The sequence below is a fragment of the Ustilago hordei genome (genome assembly GCF_900519145.1).
Source record: "Ustilago hordei strain Uho2 genome assembly, contig: UHO2_contig_04, whole genome shotgun sequence".
NCBI classification, from domain to species: domain Eukaryota; kingdom Fungi; phylum Basidiomycota; class Ustilaginomycetes; order Ustilaginales; family Ustilaginaceae; genus Ustilago; species Ustilago hordei.
The window spans coordinates 1,763,232-1,782,385 of record NW_024545261.1 but is presented as its reverse complement, the minus strand read 5'-3'; the positions used below and the strand labels follow the sequence as shown (position 1 = coordinate 1,782,385).

The 19,154-nt window shown below is 51.6% G+C and overlaps 4 protein-coding genes across 4 annotated transcripts; 3 read left to right on the top strand and 1 right to left on the bottom strand.

The window, feature by feature from the left end:
- Window positions 1–1,572: 1,572 nt before the first annotated feature.
- On the top strand, window positions 1,573–5,721 carry UHO2_02902 (uncharacterized protein; the record flags this gene model as incomplete). Its single annotated transcript, XM_041555690.1, has 1 exon — window positions 1,573–5,721. The coding sequence occupies one exon, from the start codon at window positions 1,573–1,575 to the stop codon at window positions 5,719–5,721; it is 4,149 nt and encodes a 1,382-aa protein (XP_041411624.1).
- A 129-nt stretch (window positions 5,722–5,850) lies between these two features.
- UHO2_02901 (uncharacterized protein) lies at window positions 5,851–7,911 on the bottom strand (the record flags this gene model as incomplete). Its single annotated transcript, XM_041555689.1, has 1 exon — window positions 5,851–7,911. One exon carries the CDS (start codon window positions 7,909–7,911, stop codon window positions 5,851–5,853), a length of 2,061 nt encoding a protein of 686 aa, XP_041411623.1.
- Window positions 7,912–12,317: 4,406 nt separating this feature from the next.
- On the top strand, window positions 12,318–15,604 carry UHO2_02900 (uncharacterized protein; the record flags this gene model as incomplete). The annotated part of the gene is made up of 2 exons (XM_041555688.1): window positions 12,318–12,362; window positions 12,488–15,604. 2 exons carry the CDS (start codon window positions 12,318–12,320, stop codon window positions 15,602–15,604), a joined length of 3,162 nt encoding a protein of 1,053 aa, XP_041411622.1.
- A 1,115-nt stretch (window positions 15,605–16,719) lies between these two features.
- Window positions 16,720–18,493, top strand: UHO2_02899 (uncharacterized protein; the record flags this gene model as incomplete). The annotated part of the gene is made up of 3 exons (XM_041555687.1): window positions 16,720–16,893; window positions 16,966–17,017; window positions 17,133–18,493. The coding sequence occupies 3 exons, from the start codon at window positions 16,720–16,722 to the stop codon at window positions 18,491–18,493; spliced, it is 1,587 nt and encodes a 528-aa protein (XP_041411621.1).
- Window positions 18,494–19,154: the final 661 nt, after the last annotated feature.

Genomic DNA, 19,154 nt, shown 5'->3' with positions numbered 1-19,154 from the left:
ACTTCCTTGGCATCAAAATCAGTTGAAACTGTACAATGTGCACCATGATGATTGGTCAGTCAGGGTACATTGACCAAGTGCTAGCTAAGCACCTGGACAAATGCACCAAGCCAACTATGGTTCCAATGCAGAGCATACCAGAGGGAACCCTTGTCACAAGTGCAGCACAACAGAAGGAGTATCCAGTGATCGTTGGCAAGCTGCTCTGGGTTGCCAACAGCACCTGGCCCGACCTTAGCCTCACTGTAAGTGTCCTCGCTAGACACATGTGTGAACCATCTCAAGAGCATTATCAGGCAGCACAATGGGTCTTACACTACCTCGAAGGCACAAAGAATGTTGGATTAGTTTATAGGGGAAATATGTCACAAGAGCCACTGATTGCACATAGTGATGCAAACTGGGCAAGTGATGCCACCATTCAGAGAAGGAGTACATCAGGGTCAGTGGCGTTAGTGTATGGGAACCTGGTAGCCTGGAAGTCAGCAACACAGAAATGCATATCATTGTCTGCTGTTGAGGTGGAGTTCATTGCAGCCATGGAAGCAACACGTGAGGTGCTCTTCCTCAAGCAGCTGCTATGCTCGATTGGCATTGCCACAGGCACCCCAACAGTCTACTCAGACAACACTGGTTGCATACAGGTTAGTAAAGACCCAGCACAGCACTGGAAGCTTAAGCACATCGACACCAAGTATCACTTCATCTGTAACAATGTTCAAGAGGGAAGGGTGCAAATCAAGTATGTGGACACCACAAGGAATTTGGCAGATGTACTCACCAAGCCAATCAGGAGACAGGCAATGCAGCAAGCAAGATCTGGGCTACACCTGCAAACACTGGCAGTGGCGTACGAAATGGAGTCCCTGAGCTATGCGATGATGTTAAAGAATGGAGGATATACCTTGAAACAACAGCATAATGAACAGGGTACACATGCTGTTGAGGGGGGGAGTTGAAGTAGATAAAAGCCACACAAAGCATAGAGACAGTGAAGGTAGTGCTTATGGCCAAGTAAAAGGCTTGAGCATCTGAGCATGGACCACATGTGTCACAACCTACTCAAGACAAATGCTTTGTTATGCTCTGCAGTCGATGCGGCTCTCTGCCACTCTTCTTTTGTATATATAGACTCCTTCTCTCTCCTCGCTCTCTCTCCCTCTTACCATCATCATCATAAATCACACGAAACTCCAACTGATTGATCTCGACAACACTCTTCAACTGTTAGGCCGGCAAAATTTGCGCCCTGGCTAAGCAGGACACCGGAAAAAGAAGAAAAAAAAAAAAAAAAGCGCACGAGCCAAGGCTGAATCAGTGCAACCAACCCTCTCTCTCTATATATATATATATCTCTCTCTCTCTATGTGCGACAGGCGATGCTATTCAACAGCTTTGACCCTTGTGATGACCGCAACCACCTCTTGATACCCTTTTCTTGCGACACAGGCAAAAGGAGATGCTTGCTCGCTCCGATCATCCCTCCCTAACGATTTGGTGCGAGTCTCTTTGACCTGCTTATCCCTCCGAGCGGGTTGCGTCGGAAGCTAGCTCATCGTTACAGCCAGAGCAATGTACTGGCCCACAGCATGCGCCGAGAGGATACACCTCTCACCCTCAGGACTCGATCGCCCTGCCACCTTCCTTCGCTTCGACAAGGATGCGGCTCAGCAGCTTCCAAGCCCACAATCGGCCCAACCTGAAAGCGCTGCTCAGCAGACCATCCAGGTCGCTCGCTCTCGCAACGCAATGATGTGGGCCACACTCAGCAACACCACCATCTCAATATGGTCCTCACGTCCTGCTCAGGTGGTAGCCGCCCTCGTCCGTACGCCACAAAGCATCGCTGACTATGGAAACAACACTCGCATCGAATGGCGGCCCGACGGAAAAGCTCTGCTGGTGCAGACGGATCTCAACTTCCTGCTTCTATACAGCATCCTTGACCGCCATCCAGCTTCCTCCATCTACAGCTATATCCCGCCTTCTGGCTCCGGCTCCCGCTCATCCATGGGGGAGCTACTTGCACCTAATCCAAATGCGCTGCGCAGTTCATTTGCACCTGGAGCAGGCGAAAGTGCTGCTGCTCCTCACCTTGGTCTCGGCGGTCTGGCAGGCCAAGCATGCCAGCTTCGCTTTCGTCTAGTGCTTCGTATCGATGCAGGTCTGCGATTCGCAACCACCACCGAGACTCACATGCTCGTCAGCACAACTTCACCTCCTGCTGTGCAGTGCATTCGATGGCCTGATGACAATCCTGATGCTCCTCCACCCAACTACAACGACCCTCTGGTGCGAACGCGCACTAGCTTGGCTAGCCAGCTCAACTGGTTCACCGCAAAAACAAGCGGCGATCCTGCCTCGGACGACAAACAGCACACGCAGGTTCACATCAGCCACATCACCTATTCCAGGTCGATGGATGTCTTTGTCTGGATCTCCTCCGATGGGCGTGCCTATGTTGCCAATCTCGACCTGCTTGCTCAACGCTCGTCCCCCTGGACGGGTCGATGCTTTCACGGTGCGCCCCCCAAATCGCGCCAGCGTCCTTCTACAACTCTTGAGCCCGCATCCGAGGCGCTTCAGGTGCCAAGACCAGTTCAGTCTCATCCCCAACGCTCAACCGCAACAGCAAGCGCACAGGGAGAAGCTTCGTCGAAACAGTCTGCAGAACCTCAGCCAGGCGATGGTGCACATGCGCAAGCAAATGGCGATCCGCATCTCCATGAGAACGCCAATGGTGGCCCACCTTCTCTGCCAACCGTGGCGGATCTTCCATCAAATCAGCATGCCACCTCTGTCTCTATCAACGCCAGATTCAGCCTCATCGCTCTCGGTCTCGCTGACGGCACTGTCGCCATCTTTACCTATCGCGCACCAGGTCGCACGCCCCTCCATTCGCACACCTTGTCGGTGCGAGAAGCGCTCAAGTCGACGGCCAGCTATCTCACCACAGGTCCTGTCTGCTCACTCGCATGGACCAGCGACGGCTATGGTCTTGCAGTCGGCTGCGAGAAGGGCCTCACCATCTGGTCCACCTACGGCAAGCTCATGGGCTGCACTCTTCGCGAGGATTGGGAGCTGGCCTCCAAGAACTTCTCCGATGCTTTCATGTTTGGCACTCGCCATCTCTTTTGGGGTCCAGGAAACACAGAGCTCTTCCTCCTCGCTCTGCCAAAGCAAGGTGCTGCTCCCTTGCGGCCGGACAATCAGCTCTTCCTTCTTCCCTTCTGCAAATCCGCTGTAGCAGGTCAACATTCTCCAGACAACACTCGCTTTGCCTTCTACCAGACCGACGATAGCTTGCATGTCTATCGAGGCGCCGATCAGACAGACTTGACTGCCATCACACCCGAGAGCGACGTATGGCAACACATCAAGATCCCACAACCCTACTTGGCTGCCAACTGGCCTGTGAGATACGCGGCAATCAGCGCCGATGGCAATCTGATTGCTGTAGCTGGCCGTCGAGGTCTAGCTCACTACTCTTCCACATCAGGTCGGTGGAAGCTACACAAGAGCCTCGCTCAAGAACAGTCCTTTCTCGTCAGAGGAGGCATGCAGTGGTTTCAACACGTACTTATAGCAGCTTGTGATGCAGCTGGAGAGTATCAGCTTCGTCTTTACTCGCGAGACACCGATCTCGACTCTGCCCACCTCCTCGACCTCAAGGTGCTGCCCAGCCCCGTCATCCTCACCTCGCTTTTCGACAATAGCCTTCTGGTCTACACTGCCGACAACACCTTCTACCACTTTCTCATCGATCTGTCACAAGACCGCATTCGTCTTCGTCTTTGTGGCTCGATCACCTTTGAGGGGGTGGTCGGTGAACCAGCACGTGTACGAGGCATGAGCTGGATGATCCCCGAGAGTCAACAGCTGCTTGGCGACCCCATCGATGATCTGACGGTGGCCACCATCATCTTCTTGATCGATGGCAAGCTCGTCTTGTTGCGGCCGCGCAAGGTCGGTGGCACCAATCGACGCAACTCGATACAGAACCCGCTCCAAGACTTTGACGATCCGCGGCATGACCAAGATGGCTACGATGACGACGATGAAGAGGTCGCATACGATATGCAGATCCTTGCGGACAAGATCGAGTACTACTGGACGCATCTGCAAGGTATTGGCACGCTCGAAAACTCACTTTGGGGATACGACGGTAGCAGTATCAAGCTATGGCTCGATGCTCTCCGCATCCCCTCTGCCGATCCAGACGAGTCACTGCGCTCCAATGATGATGAGGACCAAGAGGAAGAGCAAGACCAGCTGCCAGAGTACAAGACGATCGAATCCTCGGTCTCGATGCCTCTCGACTTTTACCCTCTGTGTGTTCTGCTAGAGAAGGGTATTGTCCTCGGTATCGAGTCTGAAGTGTCACTGCGTCGATCACTAGACTTTGCACTATGGCGCACTGGCACCAACACGCATCTTTTCCTGCATCAGCTTCTTCGCAACTATCTCGAGAAGGGCTTGCTGGAAGAAGCAGTCTTCTTTGCAGCTTCGTATCAAGACCTGGTCTACTTTGCACACGCACTCGAGATCCTACTGCATGCAGTGTTGGAGGACGAAGCAGACGCTGGCCTCGGAGAAGCACTATACTCACGCAAACGCTCAGGCAGCGTACTGCAGAAAGAGCGCAGTGCAAGCTCGCTTCTAGCCGACGTCGCCGAAGAAGAAAACGACGAGCACCAATCTGGACAAGGCGCAAACGGGAGCGGTATTCACCTTGATCTCCCACGCAACAATCAACGACGTCGTTCCTCATCTTCACGAAGTGGCACCTCCACCCCTCGAGCAATTCTGCCTCTTGTCGTTGAGTTCCTGGACCACTTCCCCGAAGCCCTCGATATTGTTGTCGGTTGTGCACGTAAAACAGAAGTCGCGAGATGGGCCTATCTCTTTGACGTTGTTGGTGCTCCCCGTCTACTCTTTCAAAAGTGCATTCAGGCTGACCGGCTTCGTACAGCAGGAATGTACCTTCTCGTCCTACACAACTTGGAGCCGCTCGAGGTGTCCATCGCCCATACCATTCAGTTGTTAAAGCTAGCAGGAGCTAAAGGAGACTGGAACACCTGCCACGATCTCTTACGGTTCCTCAGTAGCATTGACCCTACAGGTGGAGCACTTCGACTTGCCGTCGATGAAGCCGGCATCCTCTCTGACACCACTACAGACCAAGAAGGACAAGAAACCCCACCACGCCTTCTCCGAGCCGACTCAGCACCAGTCACAACCTCCACCACCACCGCTACAAAACTCGACACCATGACCGAAGAGGAAGAAGAGGAACACGAAGAGGATCCAACACAGTCTCCTTCTCCCTCACCTCGTCCGATATTGGCGAATAGGTCAAAATCAGTAACACTGCCACCGTCGCCCTCGAATTTTCGACAGAGGAACATTGCAGATGTTGTTATCAATGGGCAGAGCTTGACGCCGAGTTTGGCTGCCATGGGGATCGGCTCGGGTGGAGTAGGAGGTGGCGGGGGAGGGGGAAAAAGGTATGCACATGGAATAGGAATGAGTTTGAGTAGAGTGGGGTTGAGAAGTTCTGATAGGATATGGGACTCGAATAGGAACGGAGATGGGACGAATGCGGATAGTCCCACCAGTCCGAGCGCTAGTTTTGGTAGTTTGCCCAGAAGCTCACGTGAAGAGACGAAGCGCGATCCGGATGACGTTGATGAGCCGATAGAGGAAGGCACAGAAGACTAAGTTCAACCTCTGCCCATGTATGTTTGCACAGCACTCACATCGCGAGCAAACTTGACAGACATTAGACCAGACGGTGTCTATGATGCCATGTATTGCATTCGTGTATTACATTCGTGCAGTTGATTCGGCTCACTCGTTCTTGCGCCAAGCAAACCACTGAGCGACAATAATCAGATCAAACACCAAAGTTCCACCTGACCCCAGTAAGAACGGCAGACTTTCCTGCAAATACACTCTTGCACCTTTACCCACCGCCTCTGGATTGCTTAGTACTGAAATGGTGTACAAAAGATTCCCAGCGAATGCGGCGATGAAGAGTAAAATGCTCAGTCCTGCTACGCTACGACGGATATGATTTTCCCAGATCTGCGGAATGCGCGAGGTGATGTAGAGTAAAGCGCATAACCAAGCGCTGATCCGGCCGATGAGTCTATTCCATGATGCTACACTGCCATCGTCTAGCAGTGACAGTAGAGATAATGGTGAGTTGGAGGTGAGGGTGTGGGTATAAGTTGGTGTAGGGGAGGAAAGAGTGGGCGGGAAGGAGAGAAGCATTATTCCGAGTAGAACCATTCCGATGGATCGACGCATCGATGCGGGTGATTTGGTGCCTGCCCTCTTCTTTCCCCCTGCTGCCGCTGCGGTAGTTGCGGTGGAAGTCGACCAAGTCATTCCAACGAGTTGGCTTGTAGCTAGTCTTTTGGAGTGCGAACGGGACGAAGAACTGCGTGTCATCGTTCGTTTCCTACTCCCATATCTTTCCTTATCGTTGGTGGAAACAAGGGCGTCGATAGACCGATACATCGCAGAAGGAGAGACTTCTCTCATCGATCGTTTTCCTTTTCTCCTTGCCACATTTTTCATCTTTTCCTCCTCGTCCTCGTCGCTGTCGGGATGTGACTGTCCAAGCTGGTGATGAGACCTCGACATACCCGCCGCTGGTTGAGGAGAAGCATGTCTCGCAGTTCCATCCGAAGAACCTACCGAGGATGGAGACAAAGTTGCCTCCCTTCTCACTCCTCCAGGCGTATTTACCGCAGATTCACTCTCGATCCTCGTTGCTGTCCTGACCATATCCCTACCCCTCGGTTCCAACACCAGACTCTCGGTGCTAGCTTCCGTACTGCTGCTCGTGTTGGTAGTGGCTGCTAAGCTGGCTACGCTGTCCACCATCGGAGCGTTGGAGTCTGCTTCAGAACTCGATTCTCCCTCGCCCTCTGTCTCGTCTTGTTCATTCAGCATGGTCGACGCTTGCTCGCGAGTAGGACTCAACGCAGAAGGAACAAACTCCCTACTCCCCCCACCTAAGCCTTTCCTCCTTGCACTCATCGATCTAGATCCGCTCTTCGCCCTTCCTCTACCCGCACTCTCCACTTGCTCAATCGCAGCAAGATCCACCCGTTCCAACTCCCCGCTATTCACTCTCGACCTTGACCTAGACGCCGGCAGACTATGATTAGGAGAAGACGCCGTCCTCGACTTGCTCCTACTCCCCTTCCTATGTGAGAAGTGGTCCTCTTGGCCTCCTTCAGCTCGATGCAAGATCGCTTCTCTCCTCCTCGCCACCTCTTGTGCTAACTGTGCCACGGACAACGCAGCATCCGATAGTGCCCTATAATTTGCTAATGCGGCAACTGTATCACTCGATCCAGTCCTACTCAGCGATGGTTGCGGTGGGCGATGTCTCGATCTGGAGTGATGCTTTGCACCATCCGCAACCATATCCCTACTCAACAACTGCTGACTATGACTCAAGCTTCTCCTTTGACTTGCACTTCTCAGCACTCCTCTTCTTCCGGGCAACAGTTCGCTTGTCTCGCTAAGAACAGAGTAAGGGTTACTTGCATATGTCAAACTCTGCCTTCTGCTGTGCCTACCCCTCTTCCTTTGCCTCGTTGCTTTGTTCCAGTAGTAAGCGTATTGGAGCATGATGCACACGTCGATGCAGCAAAAGTAGGTGGCTACAGCAATCTGGAATGGAAGCTGTTGGGTCAAGATGCACCCGAGAAGATTAGTGGCGTCACCGAGCATCCATTGTGTGAGAAACACGGAGGATAAGCCGTCAATGGAGCCCCGACGATAGTTCTCGTATAATTGGGGGGATTGTGCGAAAAGCCAAATGATGAAGGAAAGGGTGCCGGTGGCAGAGGAGATGGTTTGCCGATCGGGGGTTGGGATCGTGCTGAGCATGGCTGCGAATCCAGCTCTGCCCAGCCAAGAAACGTCGGCGGCTGATGACGAGACTCTGTCGAAGGTAGTAAGGTGATTTGTATGGTGTTGGTGTTCATCTATGTGCCGTAACTTGCAAAGTGTCGTGTTCTGGTTGGACAGGAAAGCAAAAAAAAAGTAGACCCTGAACCGAGTGAGGGCAAGAGGGTCCAAGTGTGCATCAGTTACTAGAGAGGTTTCGGATACTTAGCAACGTTGGAGAGGTGGAGATGGTGGTGGTGGTTCGGAAGCAACGACATTGTCAACGACCAACTCGGCTTTCGGACTGCTCAATTTGAAAAATAAAATAAAAACTATCCAGGTGACGCTTCTGTGCGATTAATAAGCATGAGCTCACCAACCCGCGGCCCGAGAATGGGAAAGTTGAAGATCATCTCGATCCTTACGCCCGATTTGCCGATATTGGACGACTATTCCAGCAAGCGCTCGATATGAAAGCGAGCAGATTTGAACAGCTTTACAGCGGACGTCACCTTAGTCAACCAATGGCGACGGTCCATCTAACTGCTCTCCACCTCAGCCAAACGGCATAAAGTAAGGGCGCAAAAGATCTCACCACTCACCCCACCCACACCGATCGGGGTCAAAGCGGACAGCAAACGCAGGGCAAAGAGGTCTTGCAGATGAGGGATACGAGCCAAGGGCTGCTGGATGCGCAAGTTGCAGATCGAAATTAGACGCTTCTGTTGCAAAGTGAAGATGCTGAAGATGGCGATCCAGCAGATCTAATCGGGGAGCAGATGGCCCCAAGCTAATCGGAGAGAGAATAGATCTGATTTGATCGGGAATCAGACAGAGCCGATCAGAGAGAGAGGATGGACGCTATTGGGTCCCACCCGTTGTTGTACTCTGTCATTGAGGGTGATACTGCCACCTATGGGATGTAGCAGCACTTTGTATATATGCCAGGCAGAGTGCTCGAGGCTCTCGCCATGTTCTCCTCTTAGTCAATTGAGTATATATGTTTCTGCCCTGAAACAGTAGTGACATCGTACCCAGACTCTACCCGATCGCCAGTATCGGGACCACAAACGCCTTCAGTTTTTATCAGAAGAGGTTTTGTCCCGATAATCAGCGATCGGGGAGAGTCTGAGTACGATGTCACTACTGTTTTAGGGGACATGCCGAATGTGGGTGCATGCTACTTAATGGCAAAGTCTGACAAGGAGGGGGACTAGGTTGTACCCGATCTTTGGTGAGATCGGCTTTGCCCGATCTCTTTTATATCCGCTTACGTCAACTCGCATCATCATAATTGGATCGTTTCATTCGGCAGCTTCATCGCTCCTCCTTTCTTATCGAAATCAGCTCTTCTGCTCGGCTCTTCTGCTCGGCTCTTCACTTTGCATTGCGCGCTTGAGCTGGACTTTGATCACCTTCGTTCTCCTTTCTGGTCGACTCTTGCCTCTGCGAGAGGGCAGCCTTGGATGACGGCAAAGTGTAACGGAGGACTGGCGTCGGAGCTCGAATCACGTCAAAGACTGGTGCCGGGTTGCAATTGCTCATCTTTGCTTTGCTGCGCTTCAACCCCTCGCACTTTTTTGCCCTCCAACCAACGATACGAGAAGACACTTTATGATGGCCAACCATTTGAATCTTGGTTCAGCTTTGGGCTCCACTAGCCGCATTTCACTGCGATGCCTCGTGAAAAGCAACGCGACACACTCGAAGCAAGATGAGCAAGAAGCGGGGGGGGGGGGGGGGGCAGGAACGACAAAAGGTCTGAGCGCGGTCAAACCTCCTCGAAAGATGGGCCCTGTCAACCCAAACGTCAGCAACAGAGAGCACCAAGCCAAGCGAGGCGCTTCTTTGGGTTGGGTCGAGAGGCCTGCCTTTTTGTGTGCGCCACACCAACACGGCCTTCGACACCACGGACCACATGTCGATACATTCTCATATTCGGGAGCATTGTGGCTCTCCCCGTCAACACCGCTCATCTAGAGCGGATGGTGGTAAGAGCTTTGCGGCTTGTTAAATGTCAGCGGTGATCGAGATCAGCATCGGTTCTGTGAAGAGCGGAGGCTTATTTCCTTTCGCAGGAATCAGCATTTGAGGCCTCAGAAAAGAAGGGTTTCCCACGATCAGAAACCTTGTTCTTGCCACCACAACACATCACTTTTGGGCGCTGTTGATGTCAGGGCCGTGTCCCACCATTGTGCCGAGTGTCACCAGGCGAGCTGTAGGAGCGGTGCACAAAAGCACCTTGGCTGCATACGGCAGGAGAAAAAGCGCCACGATTTCGCTTTCCACCAACTTGCAGCTTGCCTGCTCTCCTTTGTCGATGCTGACCTATCTTGATTTCATCCGTACTCGATTCCGAAAGCTCCATCACATCCAGAATGAATACCCTTGTGGTAGCGATAGAACACCTACATCGATCGCTGACTTTGACATCGTAGAACCAGCCGCAAGCAAGGTCAAAAGCGGCTATCTTATGTCAAAAAAGAAAAAGAAAAAAGAAAAGAAAAAAGAAAAGAAAAAAGAAAAGAAAAAAGAAAAAAGAAAAAGAAAAAGAAAAAGGGGACGAAACCTCTTTTTCTCTCTCTTTTTCTTTCTTTTTTCTCTCTCTTTCTTTCTTTTTTCTCTCTCTCTTTCTTTCTTTTTTCTCTCTCTCTTTCTTTCTTTTCTCTCTCTCTCTCTCTTTCTTCCTTTTTTCTCTCTCTCTTTCTCTGCTTTGTCTCATTTCGCCTCGCTTTTATTGTTGAGGTTTAAAATCCCATTTGCAGTGAATTTTGAATTTTGAATTTTCATTTTTTTTTTGACAGCTCGAGGCTACGCCAATCGCTCTCGCCTCCTAACTTTGCCAGCACGAGACAAACGTCGTACTTGCTATCCTCCTTCCACAAGCGGTTGCTAAGCCACCACCCTGCATTGTACGGTCGTGCGACCACCCGTCTGTCAGAAGCATACACATTGCGGCCTTCGATTGAATGGATATCAGTCAAATGCGAGACGGCTGTAGTTGACAGATTGAAGTGTCGGTTAGGAGGTTGGGCGGATTGGCATTCGCACTCCCCTTTTCGCCACTCCAACTTCAAGCCCCATTGATGACAAGAGCAATTGCGCCCCGCTCCATACTCTGTGGAAGAGGGGAGATCAGTGTTTGCGATTGGTTTTAAAGCTTTCCCACGTCGAACAAGTGCTCTCACGCTGTGCAGTACAACCGACCTCGCTTAGCGGCGTTCAAGGGAAACAGCAATACCCACCTCCATCCTCTCTCTCGATCCATCCTCTCTCTCGATCCATCAACGCCTCTCTGCCCTCTTGAAGCGATGGCTGGTGGTTAGCGGGCCAGCTCATTCTCATAGGTCGAGCTCCGATTCCGACCCTCTGTTACACATTCAGTGACAACTGCCCATACCTGCCCGAGTCAGCTCGTGAATAAGCGGCCAATGCTTTCACCACCTTCGCCCTGTCGGCAGTCTCGCCCTTTTCTCAGACCTCCTTGATCCTCTCCTCCGCTCCGAAATAGAGCTCGCCACACCCAACCTGTTTGACAAGAGTGCCTTGCCTTTCAAGTGGTTCCTGTGTTATTCTAGCTCCTGCGATCGTCGTCCTGCTTGCATTACATTGCCTCCTCGCTCTCCCCGGCAGTCAGTTGTTACCAGACGGATTGTCAATCGACCTCTCATTCGTATAATGAAGCAAAGTAGGGCCCCCCCCTTGCATGCAGACAGCTGCTAAAATCCATGCTTGCGCCCAATTGTCAGCAGCGACGTTCGACAATTATCTCATGCCTCTCCCTGACTAGCAGTGTGGGTAAGCCCACTGTTCATGTGAACTGTATGCACAAGGAGAATCAGCTTTGTGGCGTCTCTGCGGTACTGTTGATGCACCACCGCACCGCAAGGTCGGGCTCTTCATTACCCATTCTTGTCCTCTCGTCTTACCTGCCGGTGTTTGTCCCACCGTTGATTTTACCTCGATTCGTGCTGCTTCACGTTGGATGCTCTTCTGCCTCTTGACTGCCTAGTAGTTGTCAAGAATACATATACTGACCTTCGATTTCCAACTTTCCTCTTCTCCTCATCTTTCCCTCCAATCCTTCTTTCTCAATACCCGATCTTCTCGACTTTGTCCTTGGTTCATCTGTCTCTCTTTTACCTTTGCTCCATCTCGCTACTTGCTCCATTTCCCTCGGCTGTTATCTCCTTCCCTTCACAACATCGCCTTGCGCTCAAAGCAGATCTGAACTCGCAGAAGGCTCACTCCACGGTCGCAACTTGCTTGCTACAAAACCTCACATCAAAACCTCGACAGCTAGTCACTTCATAACCAACCTCATTGCGAAACCACTCTTTCGGGCCTTTATTGACCATACCTCATACCAGCATTGTCTGTGAAATCACATTCTCACGGATCACAAAATGAAGATACTTTTCATTTGTACCGCATTCAACTCGCTCGCGCAGGTAAGTCCCCCCCCCCCTCCCCCTCCCACACACACATTTCATAAACCCTAGCCACTCGTGCCCATACACCTTGCTGACCCCAATCTCCCTCTCCAACTATCCCACCCAACCCTCCACTCCACCAGCGAACGGCCCTAGTCCTGCGTTCTCACGGCCACAGCGTAACAATCGAATACGCCCTCTCCCCCACCCTAATGATCTCGGCCGCAACGCTCTCCTCTCCTGATCTCATCCTCTGTCCGTTCCTCACCAAGCATGTCCCTCCTGAGATCTACCACAACTATCTCACCCTTATCGTCCACCCTGGTCCTCCTGGTGATGCTGGACCATCCGCTATCGATTGGTGTTTGATCGGCGATTTGGGCGAAGTTTCCCATCCGGACGCACAACTTGCCTTTATTGATGCAAAGCACAGTACCAAGCGGGCACCAGCAACGATGAGGAGTCACTGGGCTGTTACCGTCTTGCAAGCGATCGAAGCGTTTGATGCTGGACCGGTTTGGGCTTTTGATCAGTTTGAGTTGACGGGGGAAGCGTGGAGTAAGAGTGATTTGTATAGGGGGCCGGTCACGAGGGCTGCAGTTAGCGCCGTGTTGGCTGCTGTCAAGAGGGTTGAGTTGGCTGCCAAGCAGGAAAGTGGCGATCAAGTGAATTGGTCGCCGATGAAGCCCACTGTTGCTGCTCCAGCGAGGTATAGGACGGAATGCGTCTCCCGCGGTGTACCATTCTTAGGTGGTCGCACCCACAATAGGCCGCTACTCAGGGCAGGTCAGAGAGATTTCTTCCCCTTGCTTCCTTCACCTGCTAAAGTCAAGTTGAGTGCTGATGCCATCCTCCAACGCATTCGAAGTGCCGATTCACAACCAGGCATGCTTTCCACTCTCCTCGGTACACCCCTCTTCCTCTACAACGCTCACATCCAACGCGATCCTCTTCCACCCAGCATCGCCTCGCGTCAAGAAAGCCTCAACACCTCCGGCACAATCCTTGCAACTCGCCAAGGAGCAATCCTTGTCGACGTCGGTGCCGATTTCCCACTCTGGATCGGTCACCTCCGTCGACCCAAAGCGAAAAGCGACAAATATCTCCACCCCAAACTCCCCGCTACAATGGCTTTACTCTCTCTTCCCGACCTCGCTTCCAGCCTCTCCCTGCTCGATCCACTCAAGGTACCCGAATGGAGCCCGACGACAGGCTTCGGTTGCGATCCTAACAATCCTTACGCTCGTCGCCCGGGAACGTACCAACAAGTCTGGATCGACATCTCTACCTCACCCCGCACCTACTCACGCATCGCCTATATCCATGCAGAGTTTTACAATGGCGCATTTTCAACCCTCCAATGCACTCTTCTCCTCTCGGCTATAAAGCATGCTCTCTCACTACCCGGCCTTAAGGCAATTGTCCTTCTTGGTGGCAGCGGCTACTTCTCGAATGGTATAGCGCTCAATGTCATCGAAGGATCCCCCGATCCCTCAGCTGAAGCTTGGGCGAATATCAACGCGATAGATGACTGCGTTCAAGCGCTTCTCGCACCAAAGGGTGTAGTTACATTCGCTGCTATCCGAGGAAATGCTGCTGCGGGGGGTCTTGCAATGGCCACAGCGAGTGACTTTGTTATCTCCACCGAAAGTGCAGTGCTTAACCCCCACTACAGAGGCTTAGGGCTGTATGGAAGCGAATGGCATACCTATAGCTGGTACCAGAGATGTGGAGAGAGTGTGGCGAAAAAGTTCGCTAGGCAGATGCTGCCCATGAGTGCTACTGAAGCTCAGCGGCTGGGTCTTGTTGACTACCTCCTACACAACGACCGAATCGGTGCTCAGGCGGTACTAGAGGAGATCAAAGGTTTAGTAAATGAAGTTATGGATGCGAACGTTTCACAGGTCAGCAGCAGTGCCGTTCTTGCCGCTGGTGCACCTTGGACTAGATGTTTGAGGCTAGCTAGTGCGCATCGTTCGCAATCGACCTTACTCTCAGAGCAGATCCTGCAGAACAAGACTCGATACCTGGCCGATCTCTTCGCCGAATCCAGCTGCAACACTGAACCGATGTCACTCGAAGGCCACTTTTTGCAATATCGAAAAGCAGAACTAGACCAAATGACATTGGACTTTTTCCACCCGCATCGAAAGCAACGCTTCGCGAGCCGTTGCACTGGGTTCGTTCGCAAGCTCGTCCCAACTTCCACTCCTACTAGGTTCGCTTTGCATCGTCGCTACTCTTCTCACCCTACTTCGGAAGCAGAAGAGTTGGATGAGGAGGAAAAAGATGAGTTTGATGGTCTTGCTGGGATTCCTGCTTCTGCTGCTGTTGCTCGACTGCCCGATCACCACCCGGAACTCATCCGAGTTCCCAGGGAGCAAGTTTCCAGAAAGGAACAATCATTCAGGGTTGGTCAAGACACATTGGCTTCCACCGGTCAAATTACTCCAGAACAAGAGGGGAGTCAGAGAAGCTCAACTTCAACCGCACCCACTACGCCAGCGGAAGGCAGTCCGAAGGCAGTCCTTTCATTGGGTGATGAAGAGGTGCACAGGATGGATATCGAGACAACCCTACTCCAAGTCCCCTCCCCCTCTTCCAACACTGGCCTAGCTTCCTTCACCAGCCAGGGTACAATCAAGTGCGCACCTGCAGCAATCTCTTTCGCTGCTGCAGCTGGCACCCAAGACAAAGTCCGAGTTGTTGCTACTCGAACCTGCCCAACGACCCGAGAGGAAGGGGTGAAAAAAGGAAGACTTGAACGTTTCTTCGCTTCACTCAGTCGAAAATCTCGCTCAAACCTGCTCGACCCTACCCGTACCCCTTGCTCTACTGTTGCATCCAAACCAGTGCCGGTACTGTCCCCATCCCCACCGATCCTCAAGGAGAACAAAGTGGATCCGACGTTCAAAGCAAAACGTCGATCATCAATCTCTGAAGTTTTGTCTGTTCTTCAAAATTCTCCTTCTCGCACCACCCCGCAGGCAACGGAAGGCGGCCCGAAATCCGAAAGAAGGAGATCATTGAGACCCACTCCTTCCGAAGGTTTTTCTCTCTCTTATGATAGGGGAATGAGGATGACGCCCAGGATTGTTGAAGAGAATTTGGTTTTGAGTGAAGAATTAGCTGGCGCGCCCACTCCACCGAAGGAGGGCGAGAAGGGTGAGGAGGGTGAGGGGTGCTTATGGAGTTGTTACTATGCAGAAAACGGAGGGGAGAAGAGGAGAGTTTTGAGGGCTACTAGTGATACTGCGTAAAGGGGTTTGTTTCCTGCTTTGTCTTGTTCTGTCTCTTGTTACTTGCAATGCTCAGTCTTATTTCTGCTCAATTACATTGATTCTCGTCAAAGCGTGCTACGAGTTTGCGAATAACTTTCTCGCTCCCTCCTCGCCCATCTTAGTATAATGCGAAAAGGCTCACAGGCAATTCTGAATCACTATCGGCTTCCTCAACCTTGGGGAGCATATATATCCCTCCCGATGACCAGTGTGTGCCTGGGTGGAACAAAGTGGTGCAGAGGGTTGCCTGGCAGCACCGTAGGAATAGGAGGACGTTCAAGTGGGTCTGAGCAAGCGTGGTGGGTGATGATGAGTAACGACGGTGAGCGAGGTTGGCGGAAATGTTAGATCGAGGAAAAGAGGACATGCGATTTCAGAAAGGAAGGGTAAGTTTACGCGAGTGTCGCAGAGGTTGGGCGTGGGGGCGTACGAAACGGAGAGATTTGAGTTGTTTTATTTTATTTTTCCGGCGGAAAACAGCGAGCTAGCCGGTTGGACTCGGCCGGAAAAAGCTTTTCCGCGGTGATGGCCGAAGGAAATTCACCGGCCATTAATTTTTAACTGTATCTCCCTTTTCGCAATTTACCCTTTCGCCTCAATCCTTTCTTGGAAGAGTGAGTGTAATTGAAGGAAAGAATGCCTAGCACGTCGGATCAGGCGAGTGCCGCAACCACACCAGGTAGCAAGGTCCAAAGAAAGGGCAAGAGAGGCGGAGAAGACGGTAGTGGCTAGAGCAACAAGTAGCGAGTCTGAGGAGTTTTTGGCCTTGGTTGGCGCATCAACCCCACATGACCCCCCCACGTCCACTAGCGCCCGTGGCGTGGACATCCGCAAAACGTCTCCACACCTCGCCTGTATCGTAACAACACCAAATCGCATCCGCATGCTTTCACATCGCTTGCCTCACATCGCTTTCCTGCGCTGCTTTCGCACCGGTAACCTCTTCGCTTAACCTAATCCCCCATCCCCATCGACTTGAGCCCACACAGGTATAAGAACCCACCATCCGCTTCTAACACCGCTCCAATTCAGCCTCGTTCTAGCCTACACCCCCCCCCCCCCCCCCTTCTTCAGCACCAAAATTTCAAGCAACGATGGGAGAAAAGCTCACGAAAGACCTTCTCACACCGGTAGAAGACTCTCCCGGTCGTTCCTCAGGTCAACAAGACACCCACGATGCGATCTCCATCGATCGGATCTCCGCCACGAATGGCGCTAGACCACTCGATCCTGCCTCAGAAGAGTACAAACTCATGGAGAAAAAGCTGGTACGCAAGATCGATCTTCGTCTTATGCCGATAACGATCTTGCTCTACATTCTTAACTACCTTGGGAAGTAGATCTGGAAGGTGTTGGGAAGCGTTTACAAACCTTCCTTCGCCATCAAAGATGGTGACGAATGCAGAAAGAAGCGTTTGAAGACTGACAATAATGTTTAATGTTTTCTTTTTGCCTCATCCTCCTCGGCCAAATTAATATGTCCGAACACAATCTTGATGTCGTACAGATCGCAACTCCATCACCGCTGCTCGAGACAACGGTCTGGTTCGAGACCTGAACCTTCTCGACACAGAATACCAAACCGCTCTCTCGATCCTCTATGTCGGTTACATTACTTTCCAGATCCCGTCGAACATGATGATGACAAAGCTGGGCCGACCGTCTCTGTACATTGCAAGCTTCGTCGTTGTATGGGGGATCGTTTCTGGATGCACCGCTGCTGCTACTGGATATCACTCGCTGCTTGCTATCAGGGTTTGCCTTGGTATAGTAGAAGCGGCCTTCTTTCCAGCCGCATTGGCGCTACTTTCTTTCTTCTATCGCAAAGAAGAGATGGCAACGAGGACAGCATTGCTCTTTTCCGGAAGTATCATCAGCAATGCTTTTAGCGGGTTGATTTCGGCGGCAATCTTGAAAGGAATGCAGGATAAAGCAGGACTGCCGGCGTGGAAATGGCTCTTTATTCTGGAGGGAATCGTTACGGTTGTGATTGGAGTTTGCGCTGTGTTTATTCTTCCTGACATGCCCGGCAACTCCAAGTTTTTGAGCCCGGAGGAGAGGCAGATGGCGGTCAACCGTCTTTGCCTTGATGCAGGTACAAGTCTCTCGCCCAATGACGAAGAAGGAACAGCAGTACAAGGATTCATCATGGCAGTAAAAGACATCAAAGTTTGGCTCCTTGCCTTTATGCTTACCGCCGTCACCGTCGGGGTTGGCTTTAACCAGTTCTTCCCCACCATCGTCGGTTCTCTGGGCTACTCCAAAACGGTAACCCTGCTTCTGACGGCACCTATCTGGTTCTTCGCCTTCCTTGCATGTCTCGCAAACGGTCTCCACTCCGACCGAACACAAGAACGAAGCCTGCATATCATCATCCCTCTTGTTTTCGGCATTGTTGGTTTTATCATTGCGTCGACTACCACCGGGTTGGGCCCTCGCTTCTTCGCGTTGTTCATCCAAGCTTCTTCCTATGCTGGCTACACTTGCGTTCTCGGTTGGATCGCTCCTTCGATCCCCACTCCCAAATATAAAAAGGCAGTAGCCCTGGCACTGATTAATGCTTTCTCGCAGCTCGGAAATATTAGCGCCAGTTACGTTTGGCCAAAGAAATGGGGTCCTAAGTACTGGCAGAGTAATACGATCAGCGCGGCCATGTTCGTAGCATGTATCGCACTCGTCCTGTTGCATAGGACAATGTTGAGTATGGAGAATAAGGAGTTGGATAGGATCAAGGCTGACCTGCTGGCCAACGGTGGCAGTGGGGGGCTGCAGAAGGAGGTATTGGAGGGCAAGGCAGTCGATGCGAAATCGAAGAAAGCGCAGACGCGGATTGCGATGGCTAAGAGTTCTTTCCGATACATGCTATAACCTCATGCTTTCGCTTTTCTACTATCTAACGCAATCCTTGACATCCATGCTCACGATCATCATTGAGACTGCCAAGTGTGACACGATGTGAGCTTCTAGATCGAGCTTCTACCCTTTTTTTTTTTTTTTTTTTTTTTTTTTACAGACAGAATTGCACCGGCATCGTACTTGCTGCCTCGTTTTGGGGAGGAGAGTGCTGCTTCGTAGTCCATAGCCTTTGCTTCGTAACCCTGCATCAGTTGTCTTGGTAGAAAGACCAGATTGTTATCGTATTCCGCAGACGCACTCCCTTGAGTGTTGCTGGCTGACTGACACTGCCATTACGAACAACTTGAGCTAAAAGTCCTTTCTCTCCAGCAAGAAGGAATAAGAAGGCAAATTAATAATACAAGTGAAGAAGTTTTGGTCCCGATAACTGGCGATCGGGGAGAGTCTAAGTACGATGTCACTACTTCTTTAAGGCAGAAACAAATATACTCAATTGACTAAAGAACGTAGTGAGGACCTAGTGTCCTCGGCTTGATATATATATACAACTATGAGGTGCCTGCCGAATGTGCGAGTATCCTCCTTCATGACCTGGGGCTACGTTGCACCCGATCTCTAGACAAATCTATCTCATCTGATCGCCAATTGCGTTTATGTCAGCATGCATCATCAT